A 22,838-nucleotide genomic window follows, 5' to 3' on the forward strand; every position below is an offset into this window, starting at 1 on the left:
CACCCAGATACAGAACACTTCCTGCAGTTTAATCCGAGGGTCAGTACGTACTAAGACAACATCACTGCTGAACCTATTGGAGACCAAGACGTTTTTCTGCCATTGCAGCAGATGTCACATGAGTTTCCTTCACACAAACATCACATGTAAATTTAACTTCTTGGTACTGTGCTTTAAGAACAAAAGCAGATATCAGAACATGGAGGACAGGCCTCCAGAAATAGCTTATCAGCTACAGAAATAAAAAAAGGAGACAGTGGCCACTTACAAGTCTTCCACATGATTAGCTTGTTTTAAAGGAGAGCATCAAGTTAAGGCAGTGTTGAGACAACTGGCTACGAACATGCCAAATAGCTGTTGTCAGCAGTCACCAATTTGATATCCTACTCCGTTCAGGGGTGGGCCGTGCGGCCAACTTTAGATCTCAGCACCAGGGTCTAAAGACTCCAGCCACAGCACGCTGCTTCCTGCAGCGAGCAGCAGCTCAAGGGGTGCTTGTTGAAGCCTTCTAGACCAGGCTGAGGTGCTTACAAGTCTAGGTCAACGCTTCAGCAGAGCCAAAAATACAGTGATGGGTACTGAAAGAACACTGAGGGTGCCAGCTGCACGTCTGGTTATCACAGTCCAAGGTGGAGTTCAACTTGTGTGAAAGCCACGTAAAGAAGAGCCACCCCACCAGCTTCCAGGTGGTTTAGGTACCTGCACTGAGGTTACTGGGAGAGCCAGCTCTCTACAGTCTGCAGGGTGGGTTCGGAGGCTCACACTGGCTTTGCTCCTCATGACAAGATTAACAGTCTAGTAAAACTCAGTAAGGAAGTCAGGGGCTTTTTGGCCTGCCCAAAGTTTTCCCAGCCTCAAAGAAGGAGTTACCACTGAGGGAGCTGTTGTGGAATAGTTTTATTTCTTCCCACGTAAAGGCCATTGTTTAAGCATTTACAGGTTTCCTAGTGCAATACAACCAAAAAAAGCAGTAACAAAAAAATGCCGCCTTCTTCCCAGGCAACTAAACAGAAGTAGAATTTTACTGCAACATATACACATTAAATATAGTATACAGTCCATGCAGCGGCATAGCCATGTTAAAGGGAGTCGTGGCTTCAGCCATCAGTGCATTACAGTCCGAATTTCACTTGCTCCTACTTCCTATCCAGACTTGAAGAGAAGAATTGCAACCTGACCCAAGTAAAAATAGATGAAGTGCTTTGTCTCGTGTGTTACATAGCTGCCAAAGTTTCTGCCAACAATGCAGTGCCAAGTTGGGTTGTATTTCTTGTCAAATTCCTGAAGAAACAGAAGAGAGGCGTTAAGGCCAAGAAAGCCCACATGAAAATAGTTCTAAGCACAAATTCTTTGCCGGTTCTGTTCGCACACTAACGCCCCTCCTCCCACCTGCAGCATCCTTACATTCCCTGCCACAAGACACCATTGTGTGGAGTGAGGCAGTGCCTGACGTGAGCCAGGCCTCTGCACTGGCTGCTCTGCAGGATCCAACGCAAGCAAATTATCTCCCGAGATGTGGAGCACACATCTGCCCTGGGCAGAGCGAGCAGCCCTAAGTGCTCTCCCTGGTACAGACCTATTCAAGCCCCACGTATAGGCTAGCTCGGGGGAATATTTCTCCTCTCCCATTCCAAACCCACTCACAAAAAATAAAAAAAGGTTTTGGCATGTCTGCTCTGGCAAGGCATTTGAGCTTAAAGGTCACCTAAAAAAAGGAAGGAGAAGTCTGCCTTATGCTGTTTGGGATCCTTCATGGAGGGGAAAAAATGTGCAGTGAAAATAAGCAGGCAAATTCACAAAACAAAACCCTGAGGTCAGAGGTGAGCAAGGTCAACTCTGGACCCTCAAGAATTCTTAGTCTTCTACTTAGCAGGTAAGGGAGGGTTAAAGAGTTTTCTCCTCCCTCTACTACACTACTCCCAGGAACACCCTTCCCTCCCCCTCAGAGCCAGAAGAACAGACTCGATGTTCAAGATTAAAGCAAGACTCAGTCCTCAGACAGCAGCAAGACAGTTTCAGCTCTTTGCAGGTAACCTTTGAAGTAAAGAAAAGCTTTCTTGCCAGGGCTTGAAGGTGCATCAAATCACTTCCCTCCTCCCAATGCTTAGGAAATAAAGGGCAACTGTTTGGATTCCTTCTGCTGCATTCCCTCATTTTACAGACTGCATTGCCCCAAGTGCTTTCAGATAGGTCTTGCCTCATCAGATCAAAGCGATCTGAGAAGTCAGGAGACACCTCTGAATCCTTTACATTCAGGGTTAGGTTACAAGCAAGGCCCAGGAGCTAATCCTGGTGCTAGGGCTGCATTGCCTACATAATCACCTTCCTCCTTGAAAAGCACTTTGCCTGACCATTCAGAGAAGTGGCCACAGAAGAAACCAACAGCTCCCCAGATGCTGACAAGCATGAGCCTGAAGCCAACAGGTTCCTGAGAACAGGGAGGCACCTCTTCACAAAACTGCCTGCACTGCTTTTACAGCAGCATCTCCACATCCCTGGCAGGCAGCACAAGGCTGCATCCTCCTCCACACCCGCTGCCTCGGAGCCAGAACACACAGACAGAGCTGCTCATGCATGGCTGCCCACTTCTGAGGGAAACTTCGGAGCAATCCCACCCCGCACCAGCACTGCCAGTCCAGCAGCAGCTGCGGAGCAAGTCCTGAGGAGAGGCTGCAGCCAGCTCTAAGCTGAGAGATCCAGTGGGAGAGCACACAAGCACGCACTCAGCTCGCTCAAAGCTTGCCAGAGCAGCAGACCAGGCCCTGCTCTGCCACAGCCTCCCTCTGACCTTGGAGAAGTCACTCCTTTCTCTTGGGAATAGTGGCAAGAAGCAGAAAAAGCATCTCCTCCTTCCAAGAAGTATGAAGTCTCAAACCCCTCAGGCTCGACACACACACACAAGAGCTTCAGCCGTGAGTCTCAGGCAGAGCAGCCCCCTCGCCCCTCGGTTACCTTCTTTATATACGCTGCAATGTCCTTTTCTATGTTGTACTTCTCCATTGCCTGCGTGGCACAGTCAACGGCATCCTGCTGCATGTCCTCGGACATGTCCGCATTCTTGATGACAGCCTTTCTGTCAGACATGGTGAACCTAAGGCAGAACGTAAGATTCTGTTAATCCCTTCCCCAGAAAGGAGAAGCTGCCTGTGCAAAGGTTTCTCTCTGTGGCAGGCTGTGTCACAAGCTGATACTCCAACTCCCCCTGCTACAACCAGCAGGAGTTTATCAGGGTAGCCCACAGCAGCCCCAGGCCGAGATCTCCCTTCCAGCTGGAGCACTGGCACTGCCCTGGGGGTTAGATCAGGTAGTCCAACATCAGCACCTGCATCGAACAGGCAGGGAAAGCTGCGTGGGAGGAGATGAGATGTGTGGAGACACAGCCCTCCTAGACAACAGGCTACAGCCAAGCTTGCCTTCCAGGTGCACCAGTGGTTTGGGCATCTTAAGCTCAGGGCCTCGCGAGCAGACCTCAGGCAGCCTGTGCCCAGCATGTCAGCACTAGCACTGCTTTCACCTCAGCCTCAACCAGAGCTACTGCTGCTAGTAGAGCCTGGAATGACAGGCGGAATGGGGAACAGCACTCGTTCCCTCACCTCACCACTGCTTTGCCACCGAAACCCAGACTTCAGCAGTTCTCACGGGACAAAGCCGGCCTGACAAAATAGAAACACTACACTGCAGCCTTGGAACACGTGGGGAAGCACAGCCAGGGAAAACAGCCTCCCATTTTCCTCCCCCAGCCTGTGAGCCAGAGGCCAGCATGCTGGTACTGCCCTCATCTCTAGGAAACCAGGGAGAGGTAACTTGAGCTGAGCATTTAACCCCTTGGCTATCACCCACTTAAGGTGTTTTGTACCAGGCAGTGAAACCATTCACACAGACTTCCCACAGCCCTTTTAGGGAAGCATTCAGCTTTGGGAAGTGTCCCTCGTGCAGTTCATGTCATCCTAGAAAGCAGGGATTTGGCAACCCCAGCCCTGCAGCAATTCCCCAAGCAGAGGCTGACCTACACACCAGGAAAGGCTTCTGGGCAGCCCTGCTGTCAGCTGTCCCACTCCACCACCCCAGGCAGGCCCACCAGGATGCACGCCTTGTCTGGGGACTGTTTGAGTGAAGGCCTGTGCTGGCACCTTGGCAGCAGCTCCTACCAGAGAGCATTTAAACTGGGTGAAATTAAGCCTTTGGTGGCAACAAGTGCCTCCAATTAAGCCTGCAGAGCACCATTAAGTTTACTAATACCTCTACAGCACTGCAAGTCTGAGCACTACTACCAAGAATGTTTTGCAATAGTGAAACTACACATTCTTAGCTTTACCAGGGAGTGAAGAAAATCTGCTGCAATGATCGCTTCCTGGAACAGTCCCAGAAAACTGAAGGAGTAGCTTTGTTACAGCAATTAAAGGAGCCTGCTAGCCAGAGAGAAAGAGAATCCAGTTACATAATTGCAGCCCTACAATTACAATACTTCAATTCTTTACTCTGCACTTGAGGACTTCTACTGCAACCTTAATTTATACTGTTTAGATGCAGTGTTTAATAGAGCACCGCTATTAACATGCACTAATAGCATCAGGAGGAATGGCAGGAACTGAGCTCACACAGCAGAGAGCACACGCCTCTACCCCTTCTCTGGAAAAGGCACTTCCAGCCACTTTGTTCCCCTCTCTGCTGTGGTTTAAGCCAGCAGGTTTCAGGTTGGGGCTGAGAAACCCTGGCAGCGAAGACATCGCTCAGGAGAACCAAAATGCCTGCCTACAGGTTTAGCTCCACTATCCAGGGGCTTGGAAAGTCCTTTAAAGGATCTTCAGGGGGTCCACCCCACAGGAAATCACAGGAAAAGGGAAACAGCAGAAATTCACTTGTGGGTTATTCTTCTAAGAAAAAGCCTCTTTAGGGAAGGAAGGCCAACAAGTTCTCATGGATTCCAAGGCCTTCCCACGCCTCCAGCACACAGTTCAGAGGGCATTTTCCATTACATAAGCAGACACTGAATGACCTGCAGAAAGCATCTTCCCTCCTCATTGTTCAGGGAAGCCACCAAGGGCCAGCAGCAGCAGAGGAACAAGCCATTATCCTTCAGCACGGCTGCAGGTGCCTGCCTGTCTGCCCTCCCAGCGCCACTGCTCCAGGGCACAGCAACCTCCAGGGGCTGGCAGCCAGGCCCCTGGTGCAAGGCAGGGCCAGCTCCCACCACCCCTCAGCACCCCACTGCAGGGCCCTGCCCCCACCACAGGTCCACAGGCCCTGTCCCCACCAGGCCAGCCCCACGCACACGCCCTGTCCCTGCACCACGGAGCATTGCCAGCCTTCGGGGCTCTGCCACCTGCACTGGGAGGAGGAGAGACACAAAGCCCCGGTGCAGCAGTAACAGCCCAGCCCCAGCAGCTGGGAGCAGGATGGGGCTCCAGCCCAGCACCCTCCCGCAGCAGGGCAGAATGGGGCCCCGGGCAGCGCCCAGAACTCCCCTCCGGAGCAGGGGGGCTGCGGGAGGAGGCCCCAGCCCAGCTCCGCGGCAGCAGGAGGGGGCTGGGGAAGGGGGCGCGGTCCGGCCCGGCCTAGCACGGCTCAGCACAGCCCGGCACGGCCCTTCCCCGGCTGGCCCCTGCCGAGACTCTCGGGGAGGCGGCGGCGAGCGCAGGCCGGGCGCTGCGTGACCTTCACCGGGGGGAGCCCCGGGGCGGCGGTGACCTTGCCCGGAGCGAGGCCGGCGGCGGTGCCGGGCGTGCGGAGCGGGCACCGGGACCCCCTCACCGGGACTCCCTCGCCGTGAGCCGCCACCACCCCCCTTCTCTCCTTCCCAGCCTTCCCCTCCCGCGGGCGGACCCCGCACACGGAGCCCCGCAGCCCCGGCGCCGCTCACCTTCACAGTGACGGGGCCAAGCCGGGAGAGCGCAGCGCGGCACAGCACAGCAGGGCACGGCGCCGAGGAGTAGGAGGAGGAGGTGGGAGAGGCCCGTACCCGCGCGGCTCTTCCCGCTCCGCTCCGCTCCCTGCGCCGCGCCGAGCGCTCTGCGCCGCGCCGCCGCGCCGCGCTCAAATACCGCCCCGCCCGCTGCGGCGCGCGGCCCGCCGCGCTCCCATTGGCTGCGCCGCGCCGCACGCCGCGCCCCGATTGGCTGCGCCGCCGCGCTGCCCGCCGCCCCGGCCCGTCCGCCCGCGCTGCTCTGCCTACATCCTGTTTCATCCCACAATGCCGCGCGGCCGGCGCGGGGCGGGGCGGGGAGGGGCGGGGCTTTGCTGCGCGGGGGGGCGGGGCCTCGAGGGCCCGATCCGGAGGGTGCTGAGCCCGGCCCCGGGGGGTGCTGAGGGGCCGGTGTGGAGCCCCCGGGGTGTCCCCCACCCAGCCGTGTCCCCAAGCACCCCAACACCCCCAGACCCCACTGTCCACGTCTCCAGGGTGCTGAGGGCACCGCTTGGCTCCCTGGCAGGGCTCAGCCTCGCTCCTGGCCCCGCAGCACCATGCTCGTTCCTCCGCTCCCCGCTCATTTATTGTTTTTTTTCCCAAATTTACACCGGCAGCGAGGCTTGGGGACCCATCACGGCCACCAGCACCGTGTCCCATGACAGTCGCTGCCTTTCCATGGGGTTTCCAAGCCAGCCCTGCCAGCTCCAGCCCCACTTCACATGCCCATATAACCCCAGCCCTCCTTCACATGCCCATATAACCCCAAACCTCCTTCACGTGCCCATAAATCCCCAGCCCCAGTGCTGAGCTGGCCACAAAGTGTCCCCACACCAGCTCCTGGGGTGACCCGTGGCCGTCGCGGTCCCCTGTGACATTTGGGAGATAAAGGGCAGGGACAGGAGGGGACACGAGAACCCTTTGGTAACACCGGTGGCCTGGCAGAGCTGCTTGCCCGAGGCTCCTCAGGTGTTTTGGCTCCGTGTCCCCGGAAAAGACACCGGGACACAAAGGCACCCAAGCCCAGGAGGGCCACGTCACGCTCTCCTCGTGTTTCACGTACACACAAAAGCCAAGGTGAGGACAAAAGGGGAGAACAAAAACCCCGTTCACTCCGAAACCCGGGCTGAGGTCTGGCACCACAACGCCTCGCTCTGCACTTCTGCTTTCCCTGCAGGAAAGCCACGGTGAAACCCGGTGAGAGCGACCCAGCACGTCCCAAACGGCACTGTCAGCCCCTTGAAGGGCAGATTCTGCACCCGGCTGGGATGCTCTGCACGAAACCGGCTCCTCGGCCGCTTGGGTTCCCCCCGCGGGGCTCCTGCCCTCGCTAAATGTGCCCCGGGCGTGCAGCTGCCCTCCGGGTCGCCCGTCTGCCAGGCTGGCCGCCCGCCAGCTCCGATTTGGGTTGCTCCATTTCATTTGGGCAGAGGCGCCAAGAAACCACCTGAGGAAAAGCCCAGCAGAAATAAAATAATAATAATAATTAAAATAATAATAAAAAAAAAAAAAACCACGGAAGGGAGTGAGGGTCCGCCCCGAGCTCCCATTTGAGGAGCATCATGTGGCTGCAACCCTTCAAGAGCTTCCATCTCTCAGCAGCAGCAGGATTAAATACTTTTATGGCCGTGTTTCCAGGGGCTCCACGTGGCCGGATAGGGGCTGAAGCACGCTGATTTGGGGGCTGAGGAGGGGGGAAACGCAATGCCTGGTCATCTGCTGGAGCAGGGCCACTTGGAAGGAAGGGGCAGGAGGTGGGAGCCGGGTGTCCCCAAATCCCCATGTCCCCACGTCCCCCTGTGCCGCAGCAGGCTCCGGGGCCGCGTCTCGGCGAGGCTCCCGGGGGCGTCTGTCTGCGAGGGCAGCCGGCTCTGCTCAGGTTCAGTGCACGGTGCTTGGCTGGGCTATTTATAGCTCCGCCGAGTCTCTGTTGAGGCAGCAGACCTCGGAGTCTCGCGGATCTCTTTTATTAGCACGCCCGGCTGGGAGGCGTGGAGCCTCGGCTCGCCCCGTGCCGAGACAGAGAGGAGCAGCACCGCGAGGAGCAGAGCCCGGCCACAGGGACATCAGCAGGACCCAGCCCTGCTGATGGGCAGGAGGCAGCTCCCTGCTTCGCACACAGCTGCAGGGAAAGGTCCCTGCTCTGCTCCAGGAGCCCTGAGCAAGCCCCAAGCCGGTCCCGCAGCGCCAAGCCGGGCCCGCGGGTCGGGCGCCACCGCCCTTGGTGGAGGCGGGTTGCCCAGCCTGTATGGCTGCCCCATCCCTTGCTAATGAAGGAGCTTCGTTAGCGGGCAGGGAGCTGAGCTGCGAGAGGCAGAGCTCTGTTCCTGCCCCTGCTGCTGCCATGAAGTTCTGCTTAATCCTCTGCTGCAGGAGAGTGGCGGCTGCGAGGCCGAAGTAGCTGCAGTTTTGGTATCACGTAAATCCTGAACTGAGGCAGATGATGGGAGCTGAGCCGATATTCAGGCTAGAGGCAGGTGTGGGATGATGCTTGTCCCGCACAACAGGAGCCCCAGATTTCACCCCAGACCCCTGTGCTTTAGACCTGCCGGTGTCCCCTTGGTGCCAGTGGGTGCCGATGCAGCACCCACCTCCCCCTGCCCAGCTGGTCCCGGGGACACCCGCAGCACCTTCAGCCCCACAGGGCAGGAGCAAGCTCCCCACAGGGGTCCTGCTGCAAAGGGATGAGGAATAAAACCCCGGTCCTCGTCTCCAGGGGGTCAGCGTGCAGCCACCCGCTGGCGCCTCTCTGGGCACGGGAAGGAGCCCGGCCTCCCTGGAGGAAGTGCTTCAAATGCCACAAGGGGAGACGCGTTCCTGGATCGTGACAAAAAGCCTTTATTTATAAATTGCTCCGAGTGCACTATATAAGGCGCTGTGTGGAGATTAAGAGGAAAAGGGCCTGGCTGCGAGGAGCAGCTCGCCATCTAAGGCTGCGGCCTGGCTCTGCCTGCGGCCGGGAGCTCCCCGGCCAGACGCGATTCCAGCCCCAGCCGTGACTCTGCCCCTCTGCCTCTGTCCTTGTCCCAAAGCCAGGACAACATCCGCGATGAAACCACACATCTGCAGGAGCCGACAGGACAAGTGTTCCCTTTGTCTTCTCTCCCTGCAGCATTTCTGTCCGCCCCACCTCCTCCGTCGTGCCTCCTGTACCTGCTCGGCTCCCTGCTCTTCCCCGGGCTCAGCCACCGGCTGCTCTGGTGGCCAGAAAGCTTCCATAAACACAGCCGCAGCAGCAAAGCAGAAGAAGTTCTCTGTCTTGCTCATCACTGCAGTCCCAAACCTTCTCAGTCTGGGTCCTCCCCTGTCCTGATCCTGCCCGAGGCTGCCGTATGACTGATTTTTACCAGGAGTTAATGGTTTTGGCAGCTGTGCTGCCGGCCGCACTCAGGGAGGTTTGCTCGCAGTCCCGGGCTGCTTTGATCAATGTGTTTGTGAAGCAGTTTTCAGTGGCTCGGTTAATGTGGGTTATTATCTCCCCGGAATCCCTGCTATGGAGGCTGAATAAATCCCAGCGACAGAGAAAATGCCCCGTAAACGTCCAGAGGGGAGCGGCCACTGCAAATGCTGAGGGCTTTATCACTGTAAGCAGCACGCTGCTGTCGGTATCAGTGCCCCATTCTCGAGGGTTACTGTTCAAAATCTGGGACAACTGAGTGTTTCTACTACCTGCCTTTCTCGTCTGCACAAGCACCAGGCCCAGGCGCGTTTCTCTCTCCAGGAGCAGCTCTCGCAGCCACACACGGGGCAGCCTGGGCATTTCTCCAAGGCAAATGGTTTAAAAACTGTGCCGAGCTATAGAAGGCTTCTTGTCTGAACACTGCTCTCCACCAGGTAGTGTTTCCTGCGATCCCGCGAGCGCGATAGAAAACTCTTTAATGCCAAATGGCGCGTGAGCCTTATTAATATGTATTCAGGTCATCTGCTCTCTGCAAGTTTGTGCAAGTGACTTGCAGTTCACGCAGGATCCATAAATAAAAACACCTATCGGGAAGCTGGGCAGGGTCACATTAACATGGGAACGTAACGAGCGCCCGTCTGCACGCTGTGGCTGGACATGCCAGCGGCTGGGACCTCCCTTTAATCTGCTCTCCCCGGAGGTGAAAGGCAGGTTTAGAAATGGAAAAGATGGAAAAAACACCGAAGGAAAAGTTGCCTGAGCCCCGTGCTGTGCGGCTGTGCTCTGCAGTGGTCCCAGTCTGACCAGGAGGCACAGGGGCCTCAGGACTTTGGGACCAGCTGGGTGCTAATTTCACTTCTTCCCTTCCCTCGAGTTTCTCCATTTTTCCCTTTTCTGCCCTCCCTTCCACTACAACACTTGGGATGGATGCTCCAGCACCAGCCCTAAATCCAGCTCATTTTCTCTGTGAGGGCCCTACCTGCACATCGAAGGCTTTCTACATTTTTAGGGCAGTTCTGGGCTTCGACACCACCCCAGAGGTGTCCTCACTCTGGGGACATGCGGTGAGCTCACGTGTGGGCCAAGCTGGAAATCTCCTGGTAATTCTGTGGGTGCTCACGCATGGAGACATTGAGCAGCCACGTGTGCACTCACTGGGCATTCAAATGCAAAATAAGTGGGCGCTCATGCACACAGGACCTGGGTGCTACTGCATGCGTTAATTGGGTGCTCATGCATGTAGTAATTAGGTGTTCATGCATGCAGCACCAGGGCATTCATGCATGGGCTAACCCTGCAGTCGTGCACGACCCAGCTGTGGCTGTGTAAGCTCAGAGTGCTCACGCAGGACATTTTGGTTGCTGGCACGGGTGCTGGTTGGGCACTTATGCATCTTCTGGGCACTCACACGTGGGCTAACTGGGTGCTCATGCCCGAAGTCACCGGGTGCTCACACGGACATCAGCTGGGTGCTCCTGCGTCAACTGCTGGGACACTCTTGCGTAGACCTGGCTGGGGGCTCTTGTGGGGACTCCTTGGCCACTCACACCTGGCTAATTGGGCACTTGTGCATAAATTAATCGGGTGCTTGAGTGCGAGCTATTTGGGTGCTCATGCAGGAATGCAGCAACCCTGCAATTCGCGCCCCCACTGGTGCTGTGTCCACAGCCCGGCCAGGAAACCCCAGCCAGCCCTCTGTGGGCAACAGGCACGGGGCTGGGGCTGCCAGGACCCCCCAGAAGCCGTGGAAAAAGAGTGAGCTCCCCAGGGCACAGGATGGAGCCGCTGCCATCAGGTTCTGCTCTGGCACAGCGCGGACGCAGCCGCTCCGAAGGCAGGAGGCGAGGTCTCTGCCGTGTGCAGTGATGTAGGTCAGCCTCACTTCTGAGCTCCACTTAGGCTCTAGCCGCTCCTGAAAGAGGAGAAAGAATAGAATCGCCCATATTGACACTACTTTTCTGTACCACTGATGTTGTGGAAGTTACAGCACCATCTGCCAGCCCTGTTTTAATCCAGGTCTGCCGCCGTGACTGCTGCGCGTTCGCAGTCCTTAGGGTTCAGGCTGTGGCCGAGCACACAGACTCGCTTAGCACAAAGCTCCCAGCTTGGAAAAGCTTTCGAGTTGTTTGCTCTTACTGAAAAGCAGGTCCCGTGTCTGCTGCTGAGTTCTCACCAGCAGCCATCCCACATTCCTGCACATTACAGCGTGTCCAAAGCGTGTTGTGGGCACCCGGACACAGCTCCACAAACCCGCAGCAGGCAGCAGCAGCGTGCCCACAAGGCCGGGGACGTGGGGCCCTGCAGCTGTGTGCACACCCGTGCCATGCAGACACTCAGGGGCTTGCTGTGATGCAGGTGCCTGTTTTGGGAGCCCCCTGGGCCGGCATCGGCGCGAGCAGTGCTCAGCCCCCCCTTTGCTGCCCTCCTCGCCAGCCGGGTCAATCGCGTATTAATGCTCTCACCTCGCTCTGCAGAAGGAGCTGCAACACTTGACCCAATCAATAAATATACATTTCATACAGCCCTTAAGCCTGTAATACCTCTCTGCATGGAAGGGCCCACGAGGGATTTGGTTTTAATTAGAGGAGCGCTCCGGGCCCCTCTGCCCAGCGCCTGCCCAGCCTCAGCGGCACAGGGGGGGCCACTAAATGATGCTCCCAGCCCAGCCTCCTGCAGCAGCAGCCCCACAGCCCAGCCGAAGCAGGAGGTGGGGGGCTCAGTGTGCCCACGACCACCCCCCTGCTGCTGCGGGGGAGCCAGCGGGATCAGCAGCCACAACCGTGGCCCGGGTCCCACCGCCCCTTGGCCTTGGCTCCCCTCCTGCCGGCGTGCGGCGGCGTGCCAGGTGGCTGCGTGCTCTCCAGGCAGAGGGGATTTATTTTTAAACAGTTGGCTGAAATCCTGCCTGCACCTCCAGCAGAAGGGTGAGGCCGTGCTGCCAGCGGCGCGGCGCTGTGCCGACAGCGATGCCCTGCGTGGAAAGGGCCGAGCGGCTCCCTGGCACCCCGTGAGAGCTGCAGAGGAAAGCAATTAACGCCAGGGCTGGGTCCTTCTCCCATTTCCCAGCCCTCTCCCTTTCTTTCAGCTGCCTGTGCTGCCCCAGCGAGACGCCGCTACAAGGCTGCACAAGCTGCCCCCCAGCTGGGTGGGCATGGTGCCGCAGCCAGTAAAACCAGCTCCAAAGCCCAGAGGTCGTTTTGGAAGCATTTCAGCGTTTTTGCCTAGACAAAAGGCAGCTTTATCTCCTAACAGAAGGGCTGAGGAGACGGGAAGAACGCTCAACTTTTGGTATTTTCCTGCTTGTGAATCCCACGCTGGCCTTCCCCATCCTCACCCCTCATAAGCAACACATGCGGTGTGAGCGCCTGGAAGGGTCCGGCCACATGCCCTGGGATAAAGGGCATCATTTATCTGTGGCACTGAGGTGTTGGGATGCAGTTTGTGGTAAGGAAAGAGCAGAAGTGTCTGCCCACCAGTCCCAGCCCAGCTCAGTGCTTGGCTCGTGTTTGACTCCAAACAGGCAAGCGCCCGGCCAGGCGCACGGCTGCTCTCTGCCCAGGAGGAAGAGGAGGAAGAAAAAGGGGAATAAAAGAAGAAAAAAAAAAAAAAGCCCTTGAGGAAAACAAACACTCACTGACGTCTTTTGTGCTCTCAGAGAGAACAAGTGGATGCAGCCGCTGCTTTATGCTCGCCCCTAGGACTGGCAGCGTACGTTTGTTGGTTTTCTCCCTTCTGACAGCCGAAAAGGCTCGCAGGTGACGGCCCCGTGCAGGCAGAGCTGTGGCCACGAAGGAAAATCAGACAGCCCGTGGAGCGAGGCGCACACGGCACAGCTATTCATCGCCTCCCTTCAAAGGGGAAAACAAACCAGGGCTGCCGACCCTGGGGAGCGAGGGGTGAGCAGTGCCCAGGCTCCGGCACCCCCCAAGCCCCTTGCAAGAGGAAGAGCTGGGTGCCTGAACACAAAGCTTCTGTTTAAAGCTTCACTAGGGCAGGACGAGTGAAGGAAGCAATACAGCCCCCTGGCATGCCACAACACCGCCGGGAGCTGTGTTTATGGTTAGCTGCTTCCCAGGGAGGAAGCGTGGCTTCGCCGGCGCTGCGGCTCTGCGCCCTCAGCAGCACTCCTGACCCCACAAAGGTCCCTGCTCTGCCCCTGCCTGTCCTGCGTTTGGTATTTTGGGGTAGGAAAATGTTAAAGCACTGCCTGGGAAACTATACAGGTAATATCCTACATTCCTAACCTTGATGTCCTACATGGAATGCAATGATCTCTGCTATTCTTCCTATTGATTACCCTCATGCAGCTGCAGCACAAAGGCATATGAGGAAAAAATTAAAAAATATAACGTTTCTTCTTTCTATTTGATATTCCAGTTGGGCTCTTGTGGTCCCGGTCACTCAGAAATCAAACCAGAAGTGGCAGTGTCACACCTGCTTTGCGCAGTGAAGAACGGGCACCGTCCATGCCAGACACCCCGTGTGCTTTCCCTCCGTACCTCCGAGTGCAGACACTAGCTTGCTCATTTAAAAGCAGTTGGTTTTGTACCTTGCACTTTTTTTTTTTTCTTTTTCAATTTTTATTTTTAAATCTGTTGGACGTGAACTGGGAAGTTTCCTAAGTGGAGAACATCTGGATCACCAAATGCTGTGGAACAGCTTCTGCTGGGAACAGAAACGCCCTTCTCCAGTGGTTATGTGAAGTTATGCAAGTCGACGAAATGGTTCCTAAAACTTGGGTTTAAAACATTTGGCTTGAAACTAATTTTTAATGCATTTCTGACTTGTTCTACTTCCTTGTATTAAAAAAAAAATCAGCAAAACCACCTCCATGCTGCGGGGCTGCAGCCTGTCGTCTCCGAATGCCCTGAGCAGAACAGCGAGTGGAGATGGCAGCCGTGCTGCCAGCAGCCTCTGACGGAAAGCTAATGGAAAACCTCCTTTAAAAACCACTGAGGCCTGGCAAATTTGGGTTATTTTTGGACAGCAAAAAGCCTCAGATCTCCCCCCACCCCCGAGCCTCAGCCGGGCAGCACGGCCACCCAGACCTGGTGAGCATGGGCTCGTTTCCAGCCTGTGCCAAGGGCTCCCCCAACGCGGTGTGCGGGACCCGAGGGGACCTGAAGTCACGGCAACGGGAAAACAAGGCAGCCTGCATCCCCAAACCTGATTGCTTAAATTAACCTTTAATTGCTACCAGCAAGGCAAGTGGCACTTGGAGATGTTACAGTCACTGCTCCTCTGAGTAAGCCGTGTTAACAGCTTCAGCGGTGTAGGTGTTATTTTGAAGAAAAATGATCACTGTTCCAGAACTTTTAAAGCCAGGCGTTTGCACGCAACGCACAACCCTTTGCAGTTTAGCTCAGCTAACAACGTCACATGCTTCAACAGCAATGAAGCCACAGTGCTTCGCTGAGCCCTTCACGCCGTGTCCCCTGCAGGCACCTCTGTCCCTCTCAGCTAATTATTTTCACCAGCTCTTAAACCTCATTTGCAATCAGTTCGCTGTGACTCCTCTCAGGCACGGCCCTGGCTGATGTTCAGGGGCTGCCAAGCTGCTGGGTGCTGCGTCCCCGCGGGGGACCCAGCCTTGTCCTCCGGTGGCTTTTCCTGTTCCAATCTCTCCCCGTGTGTGCTCTCTGGGGCTGGCTCTCAGGAAGAATTTGCTCTCAAGGTGCGCTGTGTTTCACGTCCCCATCAAGACACGCCACGGCATGTGCCCATGAAATCCTTCGGCTTATGCATAAATAAATAGAACGAGCTCTGCCCTCACGCACTTGGACAGGACGTATTTGCAGACTCACAGTCATTGTTTTGTCGATGCACTCAGAGATCCTCTGAAAAAGTTACGGGCTGCATTTTTTGCACGTGCAAGCTGAGAACCTGGAGGTGCTATTTAAAATTAAAGCCCCCGAACCATCAGCTCAGTATGCTGAGCCCCGAAGGCACTGGGTAGTTTCATGTCACAGCCAAAGTGCCGAAGGAGCCCAGGTCCTGCTCAGCAGCACATCCAGAGCCACTGCTGTAGGAGCGGACCAGGAAGTTTGGACAATTGAGAGCAAAAAGCGTTGCAGTTTACGGTGGTGTTTTAAAAGTGGCCCTTTCCTCACAAACAATCTGGGCTTTGAAGAACTGTTATTTTGCAACACGGTGAGGTTAATCAGAGCTAACCCCGGCTGGATCTCACAGCACTGAGGAGGCTGCCAGCGATGAGGGGAAAGCAGGTCCTGTCCAACACCTGCCCGACACCACGGGCACGCGGCCAAAGCCCTCAAGGAGCACCCATGGCCCCGGCCGTGATGTGCCGTGGCTCTGCCGGTGATCCTGGGAAAGCCCCCGCGCCTCCAGCACCTCTGGTTTGTCATAAATACAGGAATATTGAGCCCTTCAGTGTCTGCATAAAGACACCACAGCATGGCCATGGTCACTGGAGCAGAGGAAGGGCAGGGCGCATTGTAACCCCATGGGAAGATGTCTGAACGAAGAGGAGAGAAGGAACGCTGTGAAAAGGCCAGAAAGGGCCACACCAAGCCCGCTGGGTGTCTTTCTTCGTGTGGGAAGGCTGAGAGCAGGCTGAGGAGCGATCATCACAAGCTGTACTGCAGCCTGCCTCCAGCTGGACACTTCTTGTTCTGTTTCCTGGTTAATATTTGCGTTACCGATCAATACCCTCAAAGCCCAGTTGTTCACTACGCTCATTCTGAGAACCAAAGCCTGGCATTTTACAGGAGTTTCATTTTTTGCAAGACTACTTGCCATTTGTTTCCCACTAGTTTATTTTCTACGTAATTAATGTTTAATGATTCTCAACATATACGTTTTGCTAGAAAGCCAAACGTGACTCCGACAAAGCAAACAAATGCTCTGCAGCTTATGCACCTGCTTGAAGCACTCCGCTGATAACACAGAGCTAAAAAAGGTAATGAGAAAGAAAACATTCAATAATTCTATAAAGAGACACTTCATTAAGGTAATTAAGGCAATCGCTTAAAGTAGTTATGAGGATTATTAACACACAAAAGAAATGATGCAATAGGGCTTCAGCAAACCAGGCAAACTTACCATTATTTTATGATGCCTTTAAGAATAACTTCCAGCAGCTTAATAAGCCTTTGAAAATAAAAACTCATTCCCTGGCAAAGGATGGAACCTTCTCCATACCTGAGAAGGGTATATTTGGGGTCTTTAAGACTTTTTTGGGGAGACAAAGGGGTGATTTTATTTTTTTCCAGTATGCAATAAGTATTTTTACTGATCTGGCAGATAACTGAACTAGCTCATTAAATTATCCTGGTTCAAAACCCATATTTACTCCAAAGCACCTACAGAGCTCGTGTGCACAGCCCGGTGCACAGTTTTCAGCTTGTCCCTGGAACCTCGCGGGTGCTGCAGGCTGTGCCCCAGCAGTTTGTACAAAGAGAATGGTGAAACCATTAAAACTCTTTAAAAACACAGAAAATCCCTGGGCAGTCAGCAGGTTATACCTGGGTAAACCACCGCTCCTGAAGATGGGCTTTCTCATAGCGTCTTTCTGTGATTAATAGCAGTCTTTATTTAAATCACCAGCAACCTAACACAGATATTATCAATGTTAAAAGTCAATAGAGCAGAGGATGTTACTTCACTTTAACCTACACAGGAGAGAAATAAAGGCATTTAAAACAGTCAAACACATTATGCTGAAAATATTTTTCTAACTGCAAGTCATTCGGATTGCTGTTTTCTAGAGGAATATGCATTTTTAATTAACACACGAAAAATGAAGTATGCATGACAGCCACTACTAAGGAGGTATGACACATTTCTCAATATCCCTTAATTAACTCCGGAGCCCAGAGGGTTTTTCTGCTCGCTCAGAGGCTGCTTTAACCCCATCCCTGTGGTTACCGTGAGTCAGCCCTTCCCTCACCGCATGGACTCGCCTGCGCTGATATGAAAGATACCTGGGGCTCAGTGAGACACCCAGGGCAGAGACTGCAAAAGTGCAGCAATTTAAAAAATGCTTTAGCATCCCTCCCGCACCTGATGCAGCGTGCAGGCTGCACTACAAATTGTCACTTCAAAGCAACGTGGGCCATGTGAAGCGTGAGAAAATGAACGGAGTTTGGGAGAGAGCGTGTCCCCGCAGAGCTGCCGTGCTGCAGGGGCCTGGGGGCACGCTCAGCACCCCAAAATGTGAGCGAAATCCCCGTGCTGCCAAGGGGGGGCTCCCTGTGGCAGCGTGTTATCAGCCCTGGTCTCAGAGGCAAGGGAAATGCCCTACCCTCCGGAACCAGGCAAATTAATAAATAATAACAATAATAATAAAAGACGCTTGGGTTTTCATGTCACCTGGAGGACCTGCTGGCCGAAACAGCGCTAGTTTGAAAGCGAAGTTTGGCTCACTTAATTGCACCCTCATTAGTTAAAAGCAATTTGTACATTAAAAGTTGCACTTACTGCCTTAACAAATCTTCCAGGAATTTGTGACTAAAATAATAAACGGGTGTTTGGAAGTGACTTTATGTAAATCACTATCCCGTAAATGTTACATTGCCGTGCGTTATTTCCTTACACCCCTGGGACCTCCTTCTGGGGCTGCTCCCCCTCTGCTCCCAACGCCTTTTGGGGCCTCCACTTTTATTAACAAAGGCAGACACGGAGCAGGCGGTGCATTGTAAAGGTTTGTGTGTGTTGTGTGTTTTTTTTTTTCTGCACTTTATTTTGATTCCCAAAATCACGTCAGCAGCTGCCATTGGCTGCGAGGTCTGTCTGATGCAAGAGCCGCACAGCTGCCACCAGCGGGAAACGGTGCAGATGGCCAGAAAAAAGAAAATAATTAATAAACTAATAACTAATTAATTAAACAAATACTGAGCATTTATTTATTCATTTTATTTATTTAACACCAAGTATTTACGACCTGGGCCGGGTCGAGCCTGGATGCGCCCCCCCCACCCCCCCCGCGCGGTGCATTGTGGGTCGCGCCCCGCGCCTTGGCGCCAAGCGCCCCCGCGGCGCGGTGCATTGTGGGCCGCGCCCTCGCCCCTGCCGGGCCTTCTTGGCGCGAGCGCCGCACCGGACGTGACGCCAGGCAGGCCCGGCGCACCGACAGGCGGCGGCGGGGAGAGCTGCACGGCCCCACCGGCAGCACGCGGCGCTCGTTGAGGCCCCGCGCCCGGCGGCGGAGCTGCCGGCGAGGCCTCGCCTTCCGCGGCGAGGCGGCGGCGAGCGGCGAACGGAGGGACTACTTTCCTGCGGCGGCGCGCATGCGCAGGAGCGGGCGCTGAGGGCGCGGAGGGATACGCGTACCCGGGCCTCTCTCCGCGGGGCCGCGCGGGAGGTGCTGCGGCTCGGGGGTGAGATCGCTGCGCGCAGCAGGAGCGCGAGGGGGAGCCGCGGGCGCCATTTTGCAGCGGCGGTTGGGGGAGGCGGCGCGAGGAGAGCTCCCGTCCGCACGGCCCGGCCCAGGCCCCGGCCCCGACACCGCCACCGCCCGCCCGCCGCCGCCGCCGCCCGCGCCTCAGGCCCAGCCCCGCCGCAGCCATTGCCGACCTCGCCATGTCCGGGGGGGGCGTGATCCGCGGCCCGGCCGGCAACAACGACTGCCGCATCTACGTGGGGAACCTGCCCCCCGACATCCGCACCAAGGACATCGAGGACGTCTTCTACAAGTACGGCGCCATCCGCGACATCGACCTCAAGAACCGCCGCGGGGGGCCGCCCTTCGCCTTCGTCGAGTTTGAGGACCCCAGGTGAGGCCCCGCTGCTCTCCCCATCCCCCGTTCTCCTCACGCCGTCAGGCCCCGGGCCCTGCGCGGCCTCCCCCCGCTTGCTGAGGCGCTGCCCGGCTCCCGCCGCCGCCCCCCCCTCCTCCCAGGCCTCAGGCGGCGCTAACGGGGCGGCGGGGAGGGGCCGGCGGGAAGCGGGAACAAAGGCGGGGGAGGGAGGGGGGGGAGAGCGGCTGGGGGGGGGCAGGGCGCGGTGATAACGGGGAGGGGGGGTGGAGGCCGAGCTCACCGCCACGACCCGGCCCGCAGGGACGCGGAGGATGCCGTGTACGGGCGGGACGGCTACGATTACGATGGGTATCGCCTCCGCGTGGAGTTCCCTCGCAGCGGCCGGGGCACCGGCAGAGGAGGCGGAGGAGGTGGAGGTGGAGGAGCCCCCCGGGGCAGGTACGGGCCCCCATCGCGACGCTCGGAGTACAGAGTGATCGTCTCGGGTGAGTCGTTGCTCTCGCTAGCCCAAGCGTTCCCCACCCTCGGTCCTCGCAGCTGTGAGGGGCGATGCAGCTCTGCAGCACTTCCTACAAAGCATCTCCTCGTGTAGCTTGCACAGAGCACTCCTCCTGGCTGCTAACAGCTCCTCGAGGCAGCCTGCCTGCTTGCTACGTAGCCTCTCCTGTCCGTTGCGCTGTATCTACAGACGATGCTAATACGCTGGGGTTGTAAAGCAAGGTGTTGCTTTTTTATCTAGGGCTGCCTCCAAGTGGAAGTTGGCAGGATTTAAAGGATCACATGCGTGAGGCAGGTGATGTATGTTATGCTGATGTTTTCCGAGATGGCACTGGTGTCGTGGAGTTTGTACGGAAGGAAGATATGACCTACGCTGTGCGAAAACTGGATAACACTAAATTTAGATCTCATGAGGTAGGTTCCATACTTACTCTTTTGGCCAGAATTGGATACAAAGGGCTTAACAGTAGGAGCTGAAGGTAAGGAATGTGTGGTGTTTGTTGTTTTAAAACACAAAGCAGCTAAACTAAGTCTGTGGTCAGTTTGTCACGGAATAGACTTTATTAAGGCTTTGGTGTCTATTTCTGTGCTTTAGTAAACGATATCCGCAGTCTGTCAGCATGCCTAAAAAGATGGCCCTAAAGCCTAGACCTTTCAATCGAAAGTTCTGTCTATTCAATAGGGAGAAACTGCCTACATCCGTGTTAAAGTTGATGGTCCAAGAAGTCCAAGCTATGGAAGATCTCGGTCACGCAGCCGTAGTCGTAGCAGAAGCCGTAGTCGAAGCAACAGCAGAAGCCGCAGTTATTCCCCAAGAAGAAGCAGAGGATCTCCACGCTACTCTCCCCGCCACAGCAGATCCCGATCTCGTACATAAACGATCACTAGCTCTGATCTTTTTGTAGAACCCCATGTTGTACACAGTTTTCCTTTACTCAGTACAGTCTTTCAATTTTTTTTTTTAATTCAAACTGTTTTATTCAAATTGGCTGAAGTGTTGAATTGCATTCTTGTGTAAAATCCCTAGTGAGTATTTGCTCCGTAACATCAACATTCCCCTCATGTCTTTGGTAAATTGTATTTTAATTGATGTCAGTCAGGATTGTTTCAATTTAGTTCTAGTTAAATACCAACATTCTTCAAACTGTGGTATTGCTGTGTAAATGTCTCAGTGTTCAGCTATGGTTTATACGAGCTGGGGATGTTGGGATGTTTGTGGCTAACTTGTCTCTTCTGGGGGATCTTATATTTTATCTTGCCTTTTCGTGTGTCTTTCTGTAGACATATCTGAAGAGATGGATTAAGAATGCTTTGGATTAAAGGATTGTGGAGCACATGTCAATCATTTTAGGATTGTCAAAAGGAGGATTGAGGAGGATCAGATCAATAATGGAGGCAATGGTATGACTCCAAGTGCTATTGTCACAGATGAACTTGGCAGTATTGACCTTATACTGAGAGACAGGTTAATTGAGTACGTGCGCCTACGTGTCACTTCTTCAGGCATGTTTTAGTTACTGCAGACTACAATTGCTCTTCTCCTTAAAACCTTTTTTTTGGCAATTGTGGCTAAATAACTCGCTTTTGTAATTCTCTATTCCATTCTAGTTTTTTAAAGGAACAAACCGGGACGGGGGTGGGAGTATTGGTTTACTTTGTCATGCAGCATTTGGTTACAAGTGTTAATGTTGCGTAGTATTTGTACACTTGTAGATGAAGGGTATCTTCAAATCAGAGTATAATATCAATACTGCTAAAATCTGCATGTCCTCTGTGTGACTGATACAGCGTTGCTATTTCATTTTTTTTAAAGTACCAGAATTGAAAGCGAAAATAGAAAACCTAGTTGGGAATAATTTAAGTCTCAGCCCTTCCCCTCAGACTAATTCACAATTGACTGACGAATATGCTTGAAAACTCCAGTTAGTTAATTTTGTTACCTTCCAGCTGGGAGTACTAGTTATAGCTTAGACATACAGTAGGCGGATAGCTTTAGCAGTAAACTTTTACAATTTCATAAACATTTTTTGCAACCACAAAACCTGTAGCACACCACCGTACGAGCAATGAGTATGTTGGCATTTTCAGTTGACATATGTAAATATTACGATGTTTCCTCCAAATAATTAACATTTCTGAAAAAAAAAAAAAGAAAATTAGCATCACCATTCAAAAGCTTGTTTTGGGGAATTGATAGTTATTAATGTACATCTGTATTAATTGATGGCAAACATAACTGATCATTCCCCAGAATCCTATTTTTTCATTACAGTATCTAACTTTTTGCCTCCTCTTTTTTGGTTTTGCTGGTTATAAAGGTTTGGATTGGAGAGGGCTCACTGGATCCCAATCCTTGGAGCTGGATCATTGGATTCAAATCATAATGTGGATAGGATAGGGAGGCTGAATTGCAAGGATTCATGGAGCGGGATCAGATTACCAGGAACATAGGAGTGGATTCCTGCCCCAACCAAACCGCATTCGTGTGGATTTTTTTATTCAACTCAATTGGCTATTCCAAAGATATTTTTTTTCCTATTTTTGACGATTGGAGCCCTTATGATGCACGATGGAGTTTTTCATTTTTTGGTAAAAGGAGCAAAGCGAGGACCTGGAGAGGTACGCTGGAGCAATCTCCTTGGAAGGATTCAGCACGAGTAGATGGTAAACGTTAAAGGGGAAAAAGGGGGGTTTGTTTAAACAAAGTAAATCAATAAGTCGTTTCTCTAAATTTAAAGTCAAAAATTGGAGTTAAAGATGAAGTAGGTTTTCAATTGGCTACTGCCTTTTTTTTCTTTGACAAATAAAATTTTTAAAAAAACATGCATGGTTGTCATCATTTGTTGATAACGAGTCTGCTTGCCACCAGAAACCGTAACATTGTTAAATTTCACATTTCCAGACAAAAAGCTTTTGTATGCAACAAAGATCTGCTGTTCCACAGGAAGCACTGGTGCTGGAGCTTCTGAATAAGGGAGCAGTACCCTGGGAAATGGGCAGGATTCAGAGTGGGGGAGAAGAAGAAGGAATCCGATCTGCTTAAAAAAGGATCCTGGTAGTGCTGTTGGTAACAAGGAAAGGGAGCGCAGGGGAATAATGGGAGGTGAATGGTGCTCAGTCCCCTCTGCTACGTGCTGGTTACAGACTGTGTGTGTAACAGTTCCCAGTGCTCGTGCTCTCAATTTTTGGGGACTTCTGAGGCTCGTTGTGCAGGGGGTGGGCAGTGATGGGGTTACCAGGAGCTGCGTGCAGGTGCTGTGCCATGGGTGGTTGGGTCACGGCACCGCTGCCACTCGTGGGTGCCAGGCATGTCTGCAGC

General features: G+C 54.1%; 2 protein-coding genes across 2 annotated transcripts; one reads left to right on the forward strand and one right to left on the reverse strand.

The window, feature by feature from the left end:
* Positions 1–882: 882 nt before the first annotated feature.
* On the reverse strand, positions 883–6,018 carry DYNLL2 (dynein light chain LC8-type 2). Its single transcript, XM_084492855.1, has 3 exons — positions 5,861–6,018; positions 2,953–3,091; positions 883–1,281 (listed from the first exon to the last, which is right to left on the reverse strand). Exons 2-3 carry the CDS (start codon positions 3,082–3,084, stop codon positions 1,144–1,146), a joined length of 270 nt encoding a protein of 89 aa, XP_084348981.1. The 5' UTR covers positions 3,085–3,091; positions 5,861–6,018; the 3' UTR covers positions 883–1,143.
* Positions 6,019–18,408: 12,390 nt separating this feature from the next.
* Positions 18,409–21,675, forward strand: SRSF1 (serine and arginine rich splicing factor 1). Its single transcript, XM_084492886.1, has 5 exons — positions 18,409–19,036; positions 19,322–19,506; positions 19,761–19,933; positions 20,202–20,388; positions 20,801–21,675. Exons 1-5 carry the CDS (start codon positions 18,843–18,845, stop codon positions 20,821–20,823), a joined length of 762 nt encoding a protein of 253 aa, XP_084349012.1. The 5' UTR covers positions 18,409–18,842; the 3' UTR covers positions 20,824–21,675.
* Positions 21,676–22,838: the final 1,163 nt, after the last annotated feature.

The sequence above is a fragment of the Aythya ferina genome (genome assembly GCF_964211825.1).
Source record: "Aythya ferina genome assembly, chromosome: 19".
In the NCBI taxonomy this organism is placed as follows: domain Eukaryota; kingdom Metazoa; phylum Chordata; class Aves; order Anseriformes; family Anatidae; genus Aythya; species Aythya ferina.